The sequence below is a fragment of the Poecilia mexicana genome, unplaced genomic scaffold, assembly GCF_051168715.1.
Source record: "Poecilia mexicana isolate PSO_F unplaced genomic scaffold, ASM5116871v1 scaffold_17, whole genome shotgun sequence".
Taxonomy (NCBI): Eukaryota; Metazoa; Chordata; class Actinopteri; order Cyprinodontiformes; family Poeciliidae; genus Poecilia; species Poecilia mexicana.
In genome coordinates, this window is record NW_028263386.1 from 13228218 (window position 1) to 13247601 (window position 19384).

At 36.7% G+C, this 19384-nt stretch overlaps 1 protein-coding gene across 1 annotated transcript in view; it reads left to right on the top strand.

The window, feature by feature from the left end:
- cacna1eb (calcium voltage-gated channel subunit alpha1 Eb) overlaps nucleotides 1–19384 on the top strand; it is a 62842-nt gene that overhangs the window by 21398 nt on the left and 22060 nt on the right. Inside the window, exons 5-19 of the mRNA XM_015008663.2 lie at nucleotides 6320–6423; nucleotides 9827–9985; nucleotides 12042–12232; nucleotides 12326–12429; nucleotides 12517–12632; nucleotides 13804–13857; nucleotides 14142–14222; nucleotides 15110–15319; nucleotides 15480–15592; nucleotides 15917–16029; nucleotides 16551–16682; nucleotides 16970–17039; nucleotides 17453–17570; nucleotides 18441–18508; nucleotides 18627–18694. Of these exons, the coding sequence (XP_014864149.2) occupies nucleotides 6320–6423; nucleotides 9827–9985; nucleotides 12042–12232; nucleotides 12326–12429; nucleotides 12517–12632; nucleotides 13804–13857; nucleotides 14142–14222; nucleotides 15110–15319; nucleotides 15480–15592; nucleotides 15917–16029; nucleotides 16551–16682; nucleotides 16970–17039; nucleotides 17453–17570; nucleotides 18441–18508; nucleotides 18627–18694 (1701 nt within the window). The remainder of the gene's footprint in view (nucleotides 1–6319; nucleotides 6424–9826; nucleotides 9986–12041; nucleotides 12233–12325; nucleotides 12430–12516; nucleotides 12633–13803; nucleotides 13858–14141; nucleotides 14223–15109; nucleotides 15320–15479; nucleotides 15593–15916; nucleotides 16030–16550; nucleotides 16683–16969; nucleotides 17040–17452; nucleotides 17571–18440; nucleotides 18509–18626; nucleotides 18695–19384) is intronic.

Genomic DNA, 19384 nt, shown 5'->3' on the forward strand with positions numbered 1-19384 from the left:
AAACTGAAGACGTTTTAATCCAGATTTTTTTTTGTCTGTGATACAGTTGACTTAACATTAGACAATACTAAGTACGCTACACCACATTTCATAAATGCCAAGCCACATAAAGTTGTATTTAATAAATTTAAGTTTTTTAAAAGTTAATTTATTTAAAAAAAAAAATCACTAAATGAAACAAATTATATGGCCGGATTATACACAGACTGATGTTTTCAAGGCTTTATTTTGCCAATTAGGATAATTTTCTACTTACAGCCAACTTACCAGCTAAACATGTCATTTGAAATTCAAATATTGCATCAGACCAATAAAAACATTTTAGTCACATTGATTGACAGCATTCTTTCATTTTTCTTTAGAGCGGTCTTTAGTCCGAAGCAGGATTTCTGTGGGGAAGCCTTGATATGCTGCTAAAACACACATGTTGGGGAAAACTGCTCTGACAACATGTCACCCAAAACAGTTATAGGTTTTCTTTTATTTCTAAAGATATATCTAACTTACTACAATTTCCTCATGTCTTCTCTGTTTGGTGGAATGCTACAGTAACGCTAGGGTGTGTGTTCTCTTTTTTGATACGGCTTATTGATCATTCAGCTTGTATCGTATTTTAATGCGTATTTTATGTATTTTAAGCTCTTGGAACTCTGCTGACTGTATTTGATCCCATTGGACGGATGTTAATGCCAGACCAAAACCCCCCTGAATACTGTTCAAATCCTAGAAGAAGTCTTAGAATCTCTGTTTACAATATTTAAAGGGAAAAATATTTTTAAATCATTGCAGAGTCGCAGAAGGCAGGGCATGATGCATGAAGTATGCTCTGGAAATTCTGTTGTTTGGTTTGCAGCAGTTTGGTGGTGATAGATCAGCCTTCTGTGTGTGCGTGTGTGTGTGTGTGTGTTTTTTAAGATGACTGTTCTTGCATTGACAGCATGTATTTTGACATATTTGCATTATTTATGAGTGAAAAACAATCTGCAGGCCAGCAGAAAGCAACAAACAATATCCCTCGTTTGAACAGAATTCTTCATTTGCATGCCGCTCTCACAGTGATTTGGTAAAATACAAGTTTGTAAACGCTCTACCATGGCCTAAATATATAGACAATATATTTAATCTATATCAATGGGTTCCAATCAGTTGTTCATGAATGAAGAGGAAAATTAGTATACTGTGATCCTGTGACACTATACATACACTCAGTAATTATTTATATGACTAACAATGAATAAGTGCCTATTTTTACATGGTCACAATTCAACAAGAGCATATTACTGCTGCTAACACATTATTGTTTTTTTTTTTTCCCCAGAATAATTCCAATACCCTTACCATGGAGGTGCATTATGCTGATGTTGATTTATCTGTGCATTAGTGTCTGCAACACTGTGGTGAAACAGTGAGCAACAACATAATGTTGCTGCTGATTACTGTAGTTTTTGGTGGCGTTCTTCGTGTAGGTGGAGGTGTGTGGGAGAGGGCTCGTTCTGTGCATGTAATGAATTCAGTCTCTCCAGAGTCGGTTTGCTTCAATTTCTGCAAAAGTACTTGTTGTTGAGAGCCCGCCAGGAAGAGACGAGCCTCTCTGTGTGATGGTGGATTTGAGGTTGTCACTTAAATTTCCAACTGTACTTTGGTGTAATCTGCTTATTACCAGTTTCATAACTTTACTAATGGCTTTCTCAGAATGGACATATTACAGTTGATATTGAAATTAAATTATTTTTGATTCTTTTCAAAGAGTCTGTTCTAAAATAATAATAAAAAAAAAATTGTTCACCTCTGAAGGTGGTCTATTTGACCTTTTTAGATTTTTGTGTTTATAGCAAAGAAGTTAAACAGGTTTGAATAGCTTTTGCAAAGCTCTGCCTTTGTAAATGTTTATTCCAGAGATGATTATATATTCTTGGATAAAATGCACTGATTCACTTTGCTAAAAGCATATACATACTTGAACAAACAGCACAGGAATGAACTGGAACACTGTAAATCTACCAAATAATCGACCTCAATCCTAACTTCACTTGTCAGCTCTCAAAAAAGGAATCATGTCTCTTTTAATTCATCTTATATCGATGGGTTTTAGTGCTGACTTTAATCTGATAAAAAGTCTGTTGAGGGAATAAAATTTAATGGTGATGACAAAGAAGTCTTCCAACATCCAAGATCAGGTGGTATCACCATATTGTAAAAAATAACTAAATATGGTCAGTCAATAAGAATGGAAACAGATCATTTTCAACATGCAATTTACACTGAAACTGTTTATAAAGACAGGATCCATATTTTTTCTGAAAATTAATACTCTTGTTTATTGTCTTTTGAGTGATGCATGTCTCCAAAGGATGGAAATACGATCGGGGACTCGAATAAATTTTGGAAATATTGATTCTCTTTCCGGTGGTCTTATTATAATGCGCTGGAAAACATGTTGATATCTGATGTTGCATATTGTTTTAGTAAAAACAGTTTGTGTGAAAGCTGTATCTAAATGGAATAAAATGACCTCTGTTTGTGTGTGCGCGTGTGTGCGTGTGTTTGCGTATGTGTGTGTGTAAGGATGATTCATCAGCTACCACAAACGGCATATTTGTTTTAATTTTGAGCAAGCCTCCCCTGAATTGTTTGCGCTCGAAGTGCAGCCTTGAAGGAGCTGCTGCAGCTGCCTGCCTTTGTTTTGTGTGTGAGGTTTGAAGGCCGTTTCCACAGACTCCCACTGCCGTGCTCCCTCTCAGTCACAGTGTCTCTCGCTGTGTCATCTCTTTGTCTGACACACTCTCACTTGTTACATTTGTGTTCACGAAAACCTAATAAACTGCGCAAAGAAATAGCAATTATTCGCGTGTGCAGCTGTGCCACCAAATATTTCAGCTTTTCAAATATGACATAGAATATCAGCGCTCCCTTCTGTGCTGTTAGTTCCGCGGTTTGCAACGACATGAGCACAGCCATGCTGACGTGTGCAGCAATACTTCTGACGCATATGCACAGGAGGAAACTATAGAAACCGTGTAAGACTACATCCTTCGTCTCTGTCTGACTGATGTATAATTAAATGCGTTGAAAGTTGACAGAATTCTGATCGATGCATGCTATTTCAATCCATTTTCTGTGATTTATTCTTCTTTGGTAGAGCACAGTGGTATGGGAATGTCTTCAGATATATTGGCATGAAACAGTTGTTTTTCTTCTTTTTTTTTCATAACGTCTCTTTTTTTCTGTACTAATTATGTTTACAGTGAGGTGATGCACTGTTGAATAAAAAATGAATAAGCATAGAGCAAGCTAATTTATGGCTGCTAAACCATGATGATACAAAGTTTCCATTCACTGCATCTGTTTATTTATTTATTTATTTTTTACCATGATCACTTTAGTTGAGAAACTGTAACGATGCCAACAGCTGGTTTCAATGATGCAGGAAGGTGTTAAAACTCTGATTTGTCAGTTATTTCCTTTCATATCTTTCTGTAAAGTCAGTAGCATTGGGAGAAGAAAGTCAGGCAAATAAACGTTCTTCTATGGATTTATGTCCTCCATGTTAAAACCTGTCTCTCTCCTAGAAAAAAAAAAACAACAACTGCAGGAGCTATTACTGCTAATGCTAACTATATAATAGTGAATCTCATAGATTTCACGACTGGCTCAGATCTCATCTGTTTACCTGTGTTTGTTTCCTAGATGAAGCCAATAAAAGAGCAACTGCTTCTCAGTAACTCTTTACTTCTTCACTATCATGGAAAGCACTCCTGGAGTTCTGTTTTGGTGCTTTTTGTGTGTGTCGGCTTTTTCCCCTCAATCCCCCAGTCGGTATTGGCAGGAGGGCGCTCACACAGAGCCTGGTTTCTGCTGGAGGTTTCTTCTTGTTAAAAGGGAGTTTTCTATTCCACTGTCGCCACATTCATGATAAGTGTGAGGAGATTATATGGATTTGAAGCAAAACCAAAACGCAAATAGGAACATAAAAAAATTATTTAGTGAAGAACAACAAAATTTACAAAGCAGTAACAAGGTTTTGACAGTAACAAGGGAATGAAACTGGAACCAAAAAACAGGGAAATATGGTAACTGAAGAAATGAACAATGAGAGAAAAAAAAGCTTACATACTCAAACATGGAAATGACAACACAATCAGGTGAAATGAGGTGCAGCTGTGTCAGAATGAAGGAAATCAGGTGATAGGAAACAGGTGTGAAGGTGAGCAAACTGGCAGACTGCGGGAAGGTGAATAAAAAACACTTTCGAAGAATTGGGATTCAAGACAACTGTAAAATGTCTCCAGATAAAAGAGAACAAAATCCAAACGCACAAAGAACAGAACACAAAAATAATAATAATAAAAAAATAAATAAATGCAAAGGAATTAACCCTGCCAGCAATAATGAATGCAGAAACACAATGGAAAGTCTTATAATAAATATGAACAAATTGGGCAAATTATCAAAACAAGAACACAAATGAAACCCCACGACTCAAACATTCAAGGGTGATAACGGAGGAATTGCGGCAAAGCGTACTGTTCTGTTCAATTCAATTCTGTTGTTTTTTGGGGCAGGAGTGGTGGGGAGGTTTGCACAGTGCAGTGATATGACATTCATGGTTGAGAACGGTAGACACATGTTTTTGGTCTAAACACAAACAACAAGAACCTCACAAAGTCCCAGGTTATTAATCAGACTATCTGCTCAGTCAGCAGCATGTCAGACATTCAGCTCTAATCTAACTGAAACAGTGTTACCTTAGTAAGAGCAATTGCATTTTCAAATTTAAGAGTGTTTTTTTTCCTAGATGGAAAGATTTAGAAATTACACAATTAATATTTTTGTTTAGCAATGGGTGTGTCATAGTGCTCTTTTAATAAGCTAACAGTGCACAGTAACAAGTCGGGGAGGGTCAAAGGTCAGTTACACTATGTCACTTACAGCTTTGCAAAACTGATCATGTTTTAAGTTTCTCAATAAAATGACAGAAGAGGTATGATTTAAAAACAATCAAAAACTTCCATTTTTCCTTCAGCCTATTCAAATACATTTGCTTTCATTTCTCAACAGTGTGGAAAAATTGCGAATAGTGTAAAAACATTTTTTTTCCCCCCTTACTTTTTGTTTATGCTTAAAGAGCCTTTTGTCTGCATCGTGAAAACCACATTGTTCTTTTAAGAATGCTGCTTTGCTTTAGTTTCCTATGAGTCTGAAAAATCTTTGAAGATTGATCGTAACAGGGGCGGTCAGCCCGCGCAGCGTTCTGCACCTGCAGTGAACTTTTTGAAAAAGGTTCTGTACATGGTGAGAGCGTTTTCAGATTTCTCCGCATTAGTGCGAGCACGGCCTCACTCATTCACTCGCTCGCTTGGCCTCTCTCCCTCCCACTGCTTTTAGGAGAGATTCTGCGTGGGTTTACACTTGAGTTTCTGCCATGTGCTTTCTACTCCCTGTTCACACACACATATATATATGCCCTCCCCCACACTTCCCGGCACCATCCAAAGATTTTATAAGTTTGTATATTTGCTTGTTTGTCTAAATGTGTGTGCATAGGTGTGCATGCGTGCATGTGTGTGCAATCAGCAAAATGGTGACATCTAATAAATAAATCTAATTTCTGAAGTAAATTTTAAATGCTTGTACAGCTAAATAACAATAGGACCTGAACTTCTCCTAATTAAAGAATTAAGGCTTAAACCTGCCTTCCTCTTGGGTTACTTCTAGTACAATTTATGGATTTGAGGTATTTTGGTTAGGCCTTCTTATGGGAAACATCCACATGTGGTTTCTTGTGTAAGCTACAGCGAGTCAGTTGCTCCTGATGCCGTTTTTCGGTGTTTGTGTGGAGGTGGAGGCACATCGATGTGTGCGTGGGTAGATGTGAGTAGAAATGCCTGCCAGGTGTATGTGGTTGTGCATTCTTTGTCTCTCGCCATGCGAGTCTGGTACATTTAATGAAAATACTGTACCACTCGCCGGCTGTGCAGTTGTCTCAGGTTTTTTTTTTTCTTTTTTTTTTTTCAGTAACAAATTCATAATTTGATTTTTCCCTTTTTTAAGTAAATGGTTAGTTTCTAAACCCCTTTGTTTTATTTTGCAAATGTATAAAACCAGGTTTTTCCAGCCACCACACACAGAAATTGTTGACCTCAGGAAAGTTTTAGAAACAGATTTAGATGCCTGTGGGTGTGCTTTACATGTCTCTGTGGCATATTGTGTCAAAAATGAGTCATTGGTTTGTGTAAATACAATAATGTACTGCAACTAGCATACCCAACACTAAACTTTATTTCAGTACATGCCATATTAATACATTTGCCTCCTCTAGGATCTTGGCCACCGCTGGAGCCCACATGAACATCCCTGTTGATCTTCGGACCCTGAGGGCTGTGCGAGTCCTAAGACCCCTCAAGCTCGTCTCTGGGATACCCAGTGAGTTACTTACTGACCTTCGTCCACCAGATGTTGCGCCTGAATGTTTTCTTCAGTAAAGGAAGAAATATAATCTGCATGAAAGAAAACCAATCTTAAAGCACTGCAATAAAGAAAGCATAATCTACACAAGTTATTACAACAATCTTATCTTCTTGTGCAGTCAGATTTTTCTTAACAGGAATATAAAGTAGTTAGAATGATTTACATGGCGTTTGCACTGAAAAAGCACTAAAAACAACATAGCTTCACAAATGTTTATCTGTTCGTATTTTTATTGCAGAAAAGTAACACTACATTATTTTGCTGTTAAATAGAAGGTTATAAAAACCCAGACATCCCTTATGGTCCAATCAGCTCAGAGTGAATTAAATATATAAATATATCAAAACCTCTTGTTTAAATCAGTGTTTCCCAGCATTCTACTCCTTGAAAGCATCCCTTCTTTTCACCAGGGTCACCTGCATTAGGTTCACATCCACACTGTGAAATTATCAGTATTATCACAGTTTTGCAAAAATGTGCTAAAATATGCAAGACACATTATTACAACCCTAAGTTATTACAGTGGTGCCTGTAGAAATAATCTTTTTGTTCAGCGTAAATGTTGTTACGGTGCATCAGCATACACATATAGTGTGACCCAAATTGTGGAAAATTTTCAACGTTCTAATTCTGTTAATTGAAAATGTGGTGCAGTTTGAACCAGATTTTATAACAAGGAATATCACAGCGTGCCAATGCTAATAAACAGTTTGAAGACGAACTAAAACCAGGACAAGTGGGACAGAAATATTAAAATACATTTTTAAAGGAAAGAAGTTTATAAATTGATAATTACATTACAAATTTAGTTTGAGTCTTAGCTTAGTTTAGCACTTGTTTTTTAAAGCAGTCATTTAAAGACTAACATACGTTTCAGTAACATCTAAGTTGGTGTTTTCATGCAAAATAAATGAAAACTGCTGTTCTACTGCTTTAAAAGACATGTAGTCTGTGCAGTGAGGGCATATTGTTATGCTCAATTAGCAAGTGTAAATTGCTTTCCTGCTCTTCTTCTATAGTGTAAAACAGTGGGTGTCTGCTCACATTACAGGGCATTATCACCTTCTACTGCATAAATGCATAGAACTGCCACACTCCATTGATATTTAATGTATTTTTCCATACAATTTTTTTTTTCCCAGAGCAAAAACATGTGAACCATTTAAAACAGATCTGAGATTCACTTTTGGTTCTCAAGCTGCCTGTTGAGAAAAAAATAGTTTTGTGAATAAAACTTTTTTTCTCATTGAGTATCCAGAATACTCAATCTCAATGAGTATTCTGGAATACTCAATGAGATTAAGTTTTAAATAATAATAATAATAATATAGTAATAATAATAAATAAAACAGAATAGAATACAATAGAACTTGCTATAAATTCAACAAATTTGTAAAAGCCTAAATTGTTTGTGTGCATCACTTCAGGTTAACCCAGCATTCCAATGACATCTATTGCTAGACTTTTATTTGTGTGAAAGACATTCTCTCTATCACATACAAAAGGAATGTAATTTTTTTCTACTACCTTTTCAATATTATAGACCAGATAATGTTTCCCTAAAGACTAGTGTCAGTCACGGCTCTGTGGAAGTTGGACTCATCAGTGGTGATGATGAAAGAATGCAGGAGGGTGGTGGACAGCTTTGTCACACAGAGTGTAAAAAACTTTTTTTTAAAAAAGCTTGTGGACCAAGTGCACTTTGACCCCTTTGATAGTTGAGGGTTCACAGTGGACAGGGTGGAGGAGGAGCTTGGAACTGTCGTTGGACAATAAACTGGTCTGGTCAAAACATGTAATCTATAAATAAACATGTAATCATTTCTACTCTTTGAGAACGTTTGGATCGTTTAATATCTGTCAGAAGTTGCTGCGGATGTTTTCTGGATGTGTAGTGACCAGCGGCGTAATGTTTGCTTCCTAGGCCAGAGCCGCTTTAAATCATTGCATAATGAAAAAGTCCTGCAAGACTCCAAACAGTTGACATTTAAATGTTTTAGAAATTTGCCAAAAGGCTTGTTTTGGCTTCTCAGCAAACATTTTTTTCTGTGCTGGTTTGTTGAGTACTGAGCTGACCAAAAAAAAATAAAGAGACTAAAACATCACTCATTTAAAAGCACTGACTGATCATCCGTCTACACATAGAACAAAAAGAGATACTGGACTCTACCGTGTCAGGAAGCCTATAAAAGATATGGCAAGCAGAGGGTAGACTTCCCTGTTAGCATATTTGAAATGCTTTCAAAAGCCTTGTTATCCAGCTTCATCACAATCTCACAGACCTCTTGTGGAGAAAGCCACATTTCCATTCTTATCAATATGACTGACAATAAATGAATTACTTTTAACAGCACTAAAATACCACGATAATGTTTCTGCTATAATTTAGTAATCTGATATGCTCTGCTCAAACCATCTATATGTGTAGGTAAAGACGTTTTTTTTCTCATTCATTCTTTTAATTTCTTTCCAAAAGTCTGTGGGGAAATTGCTTTGTGATTTCCTTGCCAGTGACTCAGCCCTGGGAAAATCCTCATGTCTTTTAATGAACCGTAGGGCCTATTTAAAGTTCAAATTTCCTTTCTTCCTACTCATATTTTTCGACAAATACACGTACATAGAGAATATAATATTTAAATGCAGCAAATAAACTGATCAAAACATTTCTTCATTATTATTTAGTAAGTTACTATTTCATATAAAAAAGCATATTGATCATTTTTTGGCCTTTTCACCTCAGTTCACCCCCAGGCTCTCTTGGGTTCACCGCACACACCTGCTGTCTGGAACAATGCCCTCACAGTTGATTGCTGTCATATAGAAAGACTATCTTCTCCAAGGCAAGAATGTATAACTATGAGTTCTAAAAATAGTTTTTAGTTCCAGTGATAGAGACACACAAAAATAGAGGGTTTCTTCTTCTAAGAGTAAGAGAGAAGTTCTGCAAGTCTGAAAGCAGACAGTCTTTGCCTAACACAACCTAATCCAATTACATTTTTTTATTCTATATTGCAAGATGAGCATCCTTTTAATATAATATCCTATTACATTTTTCATGATACAATAGTTATATTTTATGCTTTTTAGTATGTTTGGTACAGAGTTGAAAGCCTCAGGGTTTAAGCTTGTTCGTCTTAGAAGATGAAGCTTAAGAAAAAGTTGCTTTGTTCAAACTCTGAAACTGTGCATTTTCTAACCCAATAATTGAAAGTAAAAAGGTAATAAATTGAGAAGCTCTGAAAAAACTGAGGAAAATTGTGGTACGCCTTTGTAACACAATCATATCAATAATAATGCAAGGATATTGTTATTGTGTTAATTGTGATTGTTTCTTTCACTCTTTGCTCACTTACTACAGGCTTACAGATTGTGCTGAAGTCGATTATGAAGGCCATGATCCCACTGCTTCAGATCGGCCTTCTCTTGTTCTTTGCCATCCTCATGTTTGCGATCATTGGCCTGGAGTTCTACAGTGGGAAACTGCATCACACCTGCCTCCCATCGGACGACATCTTTGGTAAAACTCATACACAATGCAAATAACGTCATCTTTAATTTATATGAGAATAGGCATTTGGAAAGAAGAAAATACATTTTTAATATCTTTAATTCTGTGTGAGTTGATAGGAGCAATTTAAATGCTGCATGAGATCCATCCACTTGGGAGTGAAATTCTGAATCCTGGTTTGAGTTCCTTTTCTGACATGCTGTTTTGAAGTACACCTGTTTCTCCAAACCACTAGGTAGAAACTAATACCCCCAGGGCTTGTTTTCTGGATTATTTATGACCAGCTGTGAATAATTTACAAGCAAGCATGCCAAACATGTGGTTTAGTCAATTTTCTCAAAGAGAGGGTGTGAATATCTTTGTCTGAGGGCTTCATGGATTATAGTAGCTGCAAACTCAGAGGTATTATTAGAGTTTCTGCTGGCTGATTTAGATACCGCTTAATTAGTCAACAACTACACTGTAATCACACACCATAGCATTTACTGTCTTTGCCTAGCTGGACGTGGATTTAGATGCAGAGTCTGAACGAAATTCAGAAGAAAGCAAATCCCTCCTGACTAGTTCTGGTTGCGTCTGCTAAATTATTGAGCAGATATCTGAAAAAAAACAAAACAAAACAAAACAAAACAAAACATTTATTTAACAAGAAGTTTACAATTTCTTGGAAAAATTCAATAAATTTCTTTCCCCATCTTCTGAGTTTATGAGTTATGAGTTATACAGTCCCTTGGAGAAGTATTTATACCGCTTGAAGTTTTCCACATTTTACCATATTTCTGCCCTAAACTTCAACGTATTGTCTCTTATGTGCTGCTTTATGTTAATCTATCACATAAAATCCCAATTATTCACAGTGAAGCTTGTGGTTCTCACTTGACAAAAAGGTTCCAGGAGATATAAATGTTTTTGAAAGGTACTTTATACATCTCGATAATCTTAATAAAACTGTAAATTGCACTTTTTTTTATTATTATTAATTACTATTTGCTTTGACTTTTTGGGAGTATATTTAAGGATATAGGATGATTATAGGATTTATACATTCTGAATTTAGCATGGTAAACCTCAGTTGTTGGAAGATTATTCAATTTTACTCCACAATATTCATGGGGAAAAGACTCCAAACAAAATGGAAATTGATAACAAATCAGCAAAGTGATAAATAGACCCTCATCAAAATGTACTCATGGGCCCCATTTAGATGGAAAAGTGGCTCAATAATGTGCACCAGAAATGACTGACTGTAGATTGCATAATGGCCCAATAGCAAGACAATTCAAAAATTGACCCATATGGCTCTTGCATTCATTGTTCAGGAGCAGATTTTCCCAGTATCCTTTCTGAGACCCAGTTGAGACCTACATAGAGTGCCTTACTGCCCCAGTTCAGATATAGTAATTAGTCAACCCAAATGGGTTCCATACAAGATGGCCATTGGCTCACTATGTAGCAATCCAGACTGTGCCAAATCCGTGTGGGGCACACATCTACATGTTGGCAGAGAGCCATGGTCACGCTGTGTGCTGAAGTTGGAAAAACAAAACATGATTTGAGTGGAGGTGGACAACAATATATCGTTTGTTGGCAACTGTGTCTAATTAGAGAAAACATCCTTTTCTTAAAACTGGTCATTGTCTCTCATGGGTGTACAGTAAACAACACCACACTTTCTCATCTTGTTTGTTAGATTTTTTTCACCACCAACACGTGAAACAGACAGTTGGTGGATTTAAACAAGAGTGCTCTATAGTACTTTTGTATCTGAAGGCATTTTGTTTTTTTTTTTGTTTTTTTAATAATTCTAATTTTACCACCTGCTTTACTGTCAGTGAACAGATTAGACATTGTTGCAAAAAATTGCAACATTAAAGCTAATATAAATACAAAGGAATGTCTGGTTTGGTGTTCTCGAAGTTTAGTCATTCTAACTCTGCTATATTACTCAGTTTTATCATGCGCTTAGTCTATCAGAAAATTTAACATGTCAATGCAAGCGTTGCTGAATGTACTATAAATGCATTGCGGTGACACATACGGAATAGCTGTGCTTTATTTCTTCTAGATAATGAGACTGTTGACTCATCAGAGTTGGCATTTGCATGCGGCGTGAGGAAATGTCCGGAAAAGTACGACTGCAACGACACCTGGATTGGGCCCAATGACGGCATTACGCAGTTTGACAACATTCTATTTGCTGTTCTCACCGTCTTCCAGTGCATCACCATGGAGGGCTGGACAGCTGTGCTTTATAATGTGAGTCCGTACACTTAGTCAGATTAAGAACCATGACTCATCAGACTGATTACTGTCAAATCTTTAATCATTTGAACATTACTGACATTGCAGACTAATGATGCTCTGGGCACCACATGGAACTGGATGTACTTCATTCCTCTCATCATTATTGGCTCATTCTTTGTGTTGAATCTAGTGCTGGGAGTTCTGTCAGGGTGAGTGGGCTTCTTCCTGTGTTTGCAAGAAAAAAATGTCTCGGTGTCAGCATAGTGGAGTAAGACAGCTGTTTCCTGCCTCCTCAGAGAATTTGCCAAGGAAAGGGAGAGGGTGGAGAACAGGAGAGCCTTCATGAAGTTACGTCGGCAGCAACAAGTGGAAAGAGAACTGAATGGCTACCGAGCCTGGATAGACAGGGCAGGTACTAAGAAGAAGAAAAACTTTGCATCTTGCTTTTCTGCAGTACTGTGTGATAGAACTGTGACCTATTATGTTTTCCTAAACAATAGCAAGTTTGGAAATAGTTTTTTTTGGACACTATTAAATTACACATCTTTGCCGGAACATTTAATTTAATGATTAGATTTCATTATGTGACTTATAGTGGTTTATATTTACAAATGTTAACTTGGTGCTTTTTATAAGAGAATCAGGTTCAATTAATACCCAGCTACATAGAATCCAATTTGGTCCAATTTGAAGTCAGATCAGTTCAGTTCATTCCAATACAATTCAAGCATAGAGTCAAATTTGAAACAGTCTTGGCCATGAGTATTTTCTATGGAAAGAAAAACAAAAACACAAAGTTAATGGCAGTGGTAGCTTTGTCAATTACTCAATCAACGGTAGAGTCAAGTGTAACTTTCATTAGGACAAATAACAAGATTGCTAATGGACGCAATAGCTCAATGACTCCCCCCAGGAAAAGACACACTGATAAACATAGAATCACTGGGATAGCTGTACCTTTTTATAGAAAAGACATGAGCAGAAATACGAAGAAATGGCTGCAGTGGCTTTGTTGGTCATCTCAAGGAAAGCGGCACATTCAAACACAGAAGGTTTAAAGACTTTGGATTTAAACCTCACCGAAGCTGGGTGAACTACCCAAGCCCTGGCATGTTTTGGAAAGTGACTCCTCTACCAGGGTTTGAGATCTTCATCAGAGTCGCCGAGTTGAGAAGCACAAACACGCAGTGCTGTAATGGCATTCTACATTGCTTGTCTCCCACGCAAGCAGAGGGTGAGAAAAAGGTGATACTGACTCACTGACTTAAATTTGTGTGCATGTGCACGCGCATCTCACTGTTTACATGCCCGAGTGTGTGCGCGATGTAGACGCTGTGCATAGTTATGTGTGCACAAATGTGGGAGAGTGTGGGAAGAAGGAGAAAAGAGAGACAGAATACAAGAGAGATCGAGAAATCACTCTTCAGAGAAGGTCAACCTGGCCTCTTAAGGTAGAGCTTACATCAGTTCCTGCGAATGTTTGTAGACATGCTAAACTATTTATCCCTGAAAACTGTAAAGCTCCTCTTCACATGGTTTGAATTGTTGCTTTGTATGTAACATCCAGCGTTATTGCATTACAGAGGAAGTCATGCTTGCAGAGGAGAATAAAAATTCAGGCAGATCCCCATTAGATGGTAAGTTCCTATGTTGTTGGAGAAGTTTTCTTTTTGACTTTTCACTTGTCAATGTCTTGTTTTATTCAATGAATTTTAAATTGGATTTAACTTTTAAAAAAACGAATTAGAGAATTGTTAGTGTTTGTAACAATTCAAACTCAATGATTGTATTTTCAATTGGCCTCAGAATTCTGGTTATCATGTCATTGCCGCTGATTTATTACTTGTCGTGGTGCTAACATCGTAATAAAATTGTCACAAGAAGTTCATTTCTTCCATTTTGTGTTACTTTTTTTTGTCAGTGCTAAAACGAGCAAGTAAAAAGACAGGTGCACGGAGAGGCGCACCAGGAAGTGACAAGTACACAGACATGTCCACTGCCAGTAAGTCAAGGACATTTCTCATTTCTTTTAAGCTTACAGTAGAAATTTTTTGGACAACTGAATGACCGGCAGTTCAAATAACCTGGAAGACCTGTAAAATCTTAATCTAGGTAAAATGTTGGCTTGACTGATTTTCACTAATAAAATGTATTCAGAACATAATATGAACAGTGTCTACATTATATAGCAATAAAGAGCTCTTGGCAGCTAAGCTTCAAAACTTACAGAGTAGTCTAATCTGCTGTTGTCTCATTCTTTACCTGCTTAGCAACAGCATGTTACACATTTACTGGTGCCCTGTGTGAAAAGTATATTGGATATCATATCATTAAATATCGTATTAGAAAAATCTCACAATTTTTTTTTTTTTTTTAGAAAAATACATCCTTAAGTTTAAGTTAATTTTTTAGTTTGACATTAAAATATAAAATGAGTTTATTTATTTATTTATTTATTTTTCAGAAAATAAATATGGTGGCATATTTATCAAAAGCCCACAAAGAAGACTATCAAAAGTATCTTGGGGCTCTTTATTAGCAACCTGAGTTCACGTTTTACAAATATGACACAGAGGTCCATTTCTATTAGTCATTCTTCAAATTGAGAAAGAAAAAAAAGCATGACACTCAAGTCATTATTAACGAGCTTTATCTTGCCACCACAGACTGTGAACAGAGTGGAAAGGGACTGAAAAAAAATCCTAATATAACACTCTGGCAACGGGTGGGATTTATTTTGTACTAAGATTGTATTAAACCAATTTGAAACATTTTCACCAGGGGTATCTCTAATTGTGGAGGATCCTTTTCTTCATATTTAAATTTTTTAATTAAGGCATAAAATCTTTTTATTTTGCTCATCGATGTTCCTACTTTTCCCACCTCTAGGCATGTCAAGATCAAGAATGAACTTTCGCAGCGGCCGTCGTGGCCCAGCTGCCTACCTGCGACGTAAAGAGCGCATGCTGCGCATTTCCATCCGCCGCATGGTGAAGACAGACACATTCTATTTGATGGTCCTCAGTCTGGTGGCTCTCAACACCATCTGCGTGGCCATCGTGCACCATGACCAGCCTGACTGGCTGACCATCATCCTCTGTGTGTTTCAATCATGAACAGCTGACAGGGTTTTTCTTTTTAACTAACACCTTGAAGAGAAAAATTTAGGTCACGTTTAACGATGGAGCCGTTTGTGATTTTATCGTGCCTCGTTTGAGCTTTTTGACATGACTGGTTCTGGTTCTCTTCATATCTGCAGACTATGCAGAGTTTGTGTTCCTGGGGCTGTTTCTGGCTGAGATGTTTTTGAAAATGTACGGTCTGGGTTTCCGGCTCTACTTCCATTCGTCTTTCAACTGCTTCGACTGTGGGGTGAGATCCTTCGTCTTTTATTCTGACTCCATGTGACTGTAGAAAAACAAAAACAGAATAATAATTTTTTTGCTTCATAGACATTAATGTTTCAATTTCTTGCTCCATAATAAAGACTTTGATATATCACTTAGAATAAACAGTTATTCTTTTAGACTGTAATTAAACAACATCTCAAACTAATAAACTCATTGCATGCTTTTTGCCTGATCTAGTAAGACTTGAACATATCCCTCCTATAGCTATATTTTTCTTAACAACGGTCAAGATTAAAGTCATGGAGCATAATTTGCTTTCCTTCTTCATGTGTAACATGTTTTGCAGGTCATTATCGGCAGCATCTTTGAGGTGGTGTGGGGCTTTTTTAGGCCCGGCATGTCGTTTGGCATCAGTGTACTGAGAGCGCTGAGACTTCTGAGAATATTCAAGATCACCAAGTGAGTCTGTCAGCCTTCAAAATCAACAAAAATGAAGTGAGAAAACATGTCACTGTGAGGGTCAGAAAGTTTTAGTCAGATAGATTTATAATTTCTTCAGGCCTTTATTAAATGTAAGACTTTAAAAATACCATAACATAATAACTTCATTTTTTTTACCTAATAGCCAGAGATGCTCATGTGACTTAATTTTACACCTATATGATATCTAAATTTAATTAATCTATATATTATGTTAAAAGCTACATAGCAGTTTTTTACAACAGATTTTGGCTACTTTATTTAAATCCCTGTTTCCAATATTAGTGGCAGTGTAATTGCTATTACAGTAGGCCAGTTTCAGTAGCAGAAGTCTTTTGCATAATTGTAGATAAAAAAAAAGAAAAGAATCTGTCTGCATTTTAGACTTTTTAAGGTCCAAAATTAGAACTGTGGGATTTAAAACCTTTAATGACTTTAAGACCTTGTAGAAATTCTGGTTTCAGAGAAATTGATGTCAATTTTTTATTTTTTTTTGGCAGGTACTGGGCTTCTCTCAGGAACCTGGTTGTTTCCCTGATGAGCTCCATGAAGTCCATTATCAGCCTGCTTTTTCTTCTCTTTCTCTTCACTGTGGTGTTTGCACTGCTCGGGATGCAGCTTTTTGGAGGGAGGTATGAACCGACTTCTTTTTATTGTGAGTTCCTGTAAAACCAGTTTCTATTTTTCACTTTGTTTTAACCTACACTTCCAAACGAGTTGTCGTTCTGAAACAGTATTTACTGGGTTAAAAATGGAACAGCAGTTTCCTCAATGGCTTCTTAGAGGGAAGAAGGAGAGGAAGCGTTATGTCTGGATGAAAATAACTCTCTGCATCCTCTTCCTCCTCTTTTTTTTTCTTCCTCCTGTTCTTCCTCCTTGGTCATATCTGACCCTGCCTCTCTATCTGCTTTCCCTCTAGGTTCATCTTTGAAGATTACACTCCCACCAACTTTGACACGTTTCCAGCTGCCATCATGACAGTGTTTCAGGTTTGGCTCCCACAGATCCCCCCCCATCCTGCCTGCTCTCCATGACACATTGCACCCTGGGATATTTCTCACCCCAGGCGCAGATTAAACAACTCTGCTCAATCGCTCTCCGCCCCCTGCCTCCGCGATCGTCCCACACATCCAAGCACACATATGCGCACATGAATATCAGACAAGGGAAACGTGAACAAGTCCACATCAGATCTGCTTCAACCAACTGCACTGTGAAAGAGTGTTTTGATCAGCACACATAGTAATTATTAGCTCGTCACCCTTTTTAATACCGTATTGTTATCGGAAAGGGGGGGATTCGTCTGCGGTTTGGAGTATTTTTAAGCCAACGTTGGCTTTAATCAGGCCTGAGCTGTGTAATTATTTCTGCTTATATGTCCCGCGCCTTTAATTACCTGCAGATTCTGACTGGTGAGGACTGGAACGAGGTGATGTATAATGGGATCCGCTCGCAAGGAGGCGTTCAGTACGGCATGTGGTCATCCATCTACTTCATAGTGCTCACTCTGTTCGGTAACTGTATCCTTGTTGACCTCAGAAGTGGCCAGAGAGCTGTGATGTAACCGGGACCCTTGTGCACAATCACTTTTGAAAGTATTCAGATAAAAGTGGCAATAATGGATTCTTGAAAAATTCAATTATAAGAGCGGCTTTACAGTGTAAAAATAGAAAAGCATTAACAGTGAAATGAACTAAAATAGTCCCTTTTATCCATATTGGGGAAATAAGTTGTTACAGTTTTTGTCAGTACTTTGCATTCAGTTATCACTGACATGAGTTATTTATTGATAACTATCTTCCCTATCTTCAAAGAATAAAACAAATAATAATAATAAATAAAGATTTGTGCATTTTTGGTATTCTGACCACCAATTTTCAATTATGGGTTTGACTTATTCTGTGGCACGAAAAAAAAAAAACACTCTGTGATTTATATTTTCTTGAAAACAATAGATGTGGTATAAAAAATACAAACAAAAACAGTTAGGACTAAATTTTGTAGGCTCATGTTAGCTTGATTAAAACAAGCTAACTTGTTTTCCAGTCTGAGATATAATTGAAGCTGCATATTGTTTTTCTGTTGTGGCTATGTCCACCAGTTACCTGAAAATGTACAGTTTTTGCTGTTAATGTCATTAAGTAATGTAGATAAGAAAATCTACATTTTAAATGACTGCCTCTCTAGCAAACTATTTTCCTGTTGCTCTCATTGCTAATAAAGACGCTGAATTCCATCTGGACATTTAAGAACTTGTTGACTTGGAAATCAAATAAAAGCTGTATATCTTGATATATCCTGTGTCAAATTTAAAATCGTAGTATTTATTTTTTTAAACAGAAGAGATGGTGAATCTTTTGCTAGCCAATCCTTAACAACCTCTATGACAGACACACTACTTAATGTCTTCTTGGCTATCGCTGTGGATAATTTGGCAAACGCGCAGGAACTAACCAAGGTTTGCATTTTTTTTTATAACAATATTGTGCGAACTTGTAAAAATTATTCATTTTCATGTATTTTTGTGTTTAAAACTTTAAATGTCAAATCGTTGTTTATGACATTTGTATCCCCAGGATGAAGAAGAGGAAGAGGAGTTCTTCAATCAGAGATATGCAAGAGGAAGAGACGGATTGATATCAGAGTAAGTTATTGGTTTACATCTTACACCAGTCTTTTTAAAATAAGACAGAATCCATTGATATTTTAGCGTATAACCAAAACACATCACAACTCAGGTTGAACAACCTTTGCTGTTTTCTTTGATTTGTTATCTAAATGATAGAAAATACTACTAAAGGAGACAAGATAAACTCCTATCTTCATGTAATAACATTGCAGGAATGATGTGTTTTTTTTCCCCCATCAATATTAAAAAATACTGATATTTTACTTTTGGACATATGGACATAACAGCTTTAAAAAAAAGCACAGATCTTTCAAACTCTGTGACTGCTTTAGCTTTGAATATGTACGTATCATTTGTGTGTAACATATATAAGTGTAAGTCATTTATGTGTTGCAACCACTAATATGCTTATCAATGTGAGTTTTTCTGGTTCCATCTTGTTGTCTTGTTATATTCTTGTTATGTGGCACTGAACAAAATTATTTGATTCATAATGTCTCTCAACTCGGCAATTTTTGAGCTTCTATTTTGATGCAGACACAAGTATGTCTTAATAAAATTTAAATATCACAGAAAAAATATATATATTTCAATTATTCAACACAAAGTTAATATTGTGTACTGATCCATTACTCAGAGTGGTATATTTCTATTTTTTTTTGTTGGTGGTGATGATGATGATGATAATGACTAGCAGCAGATGAA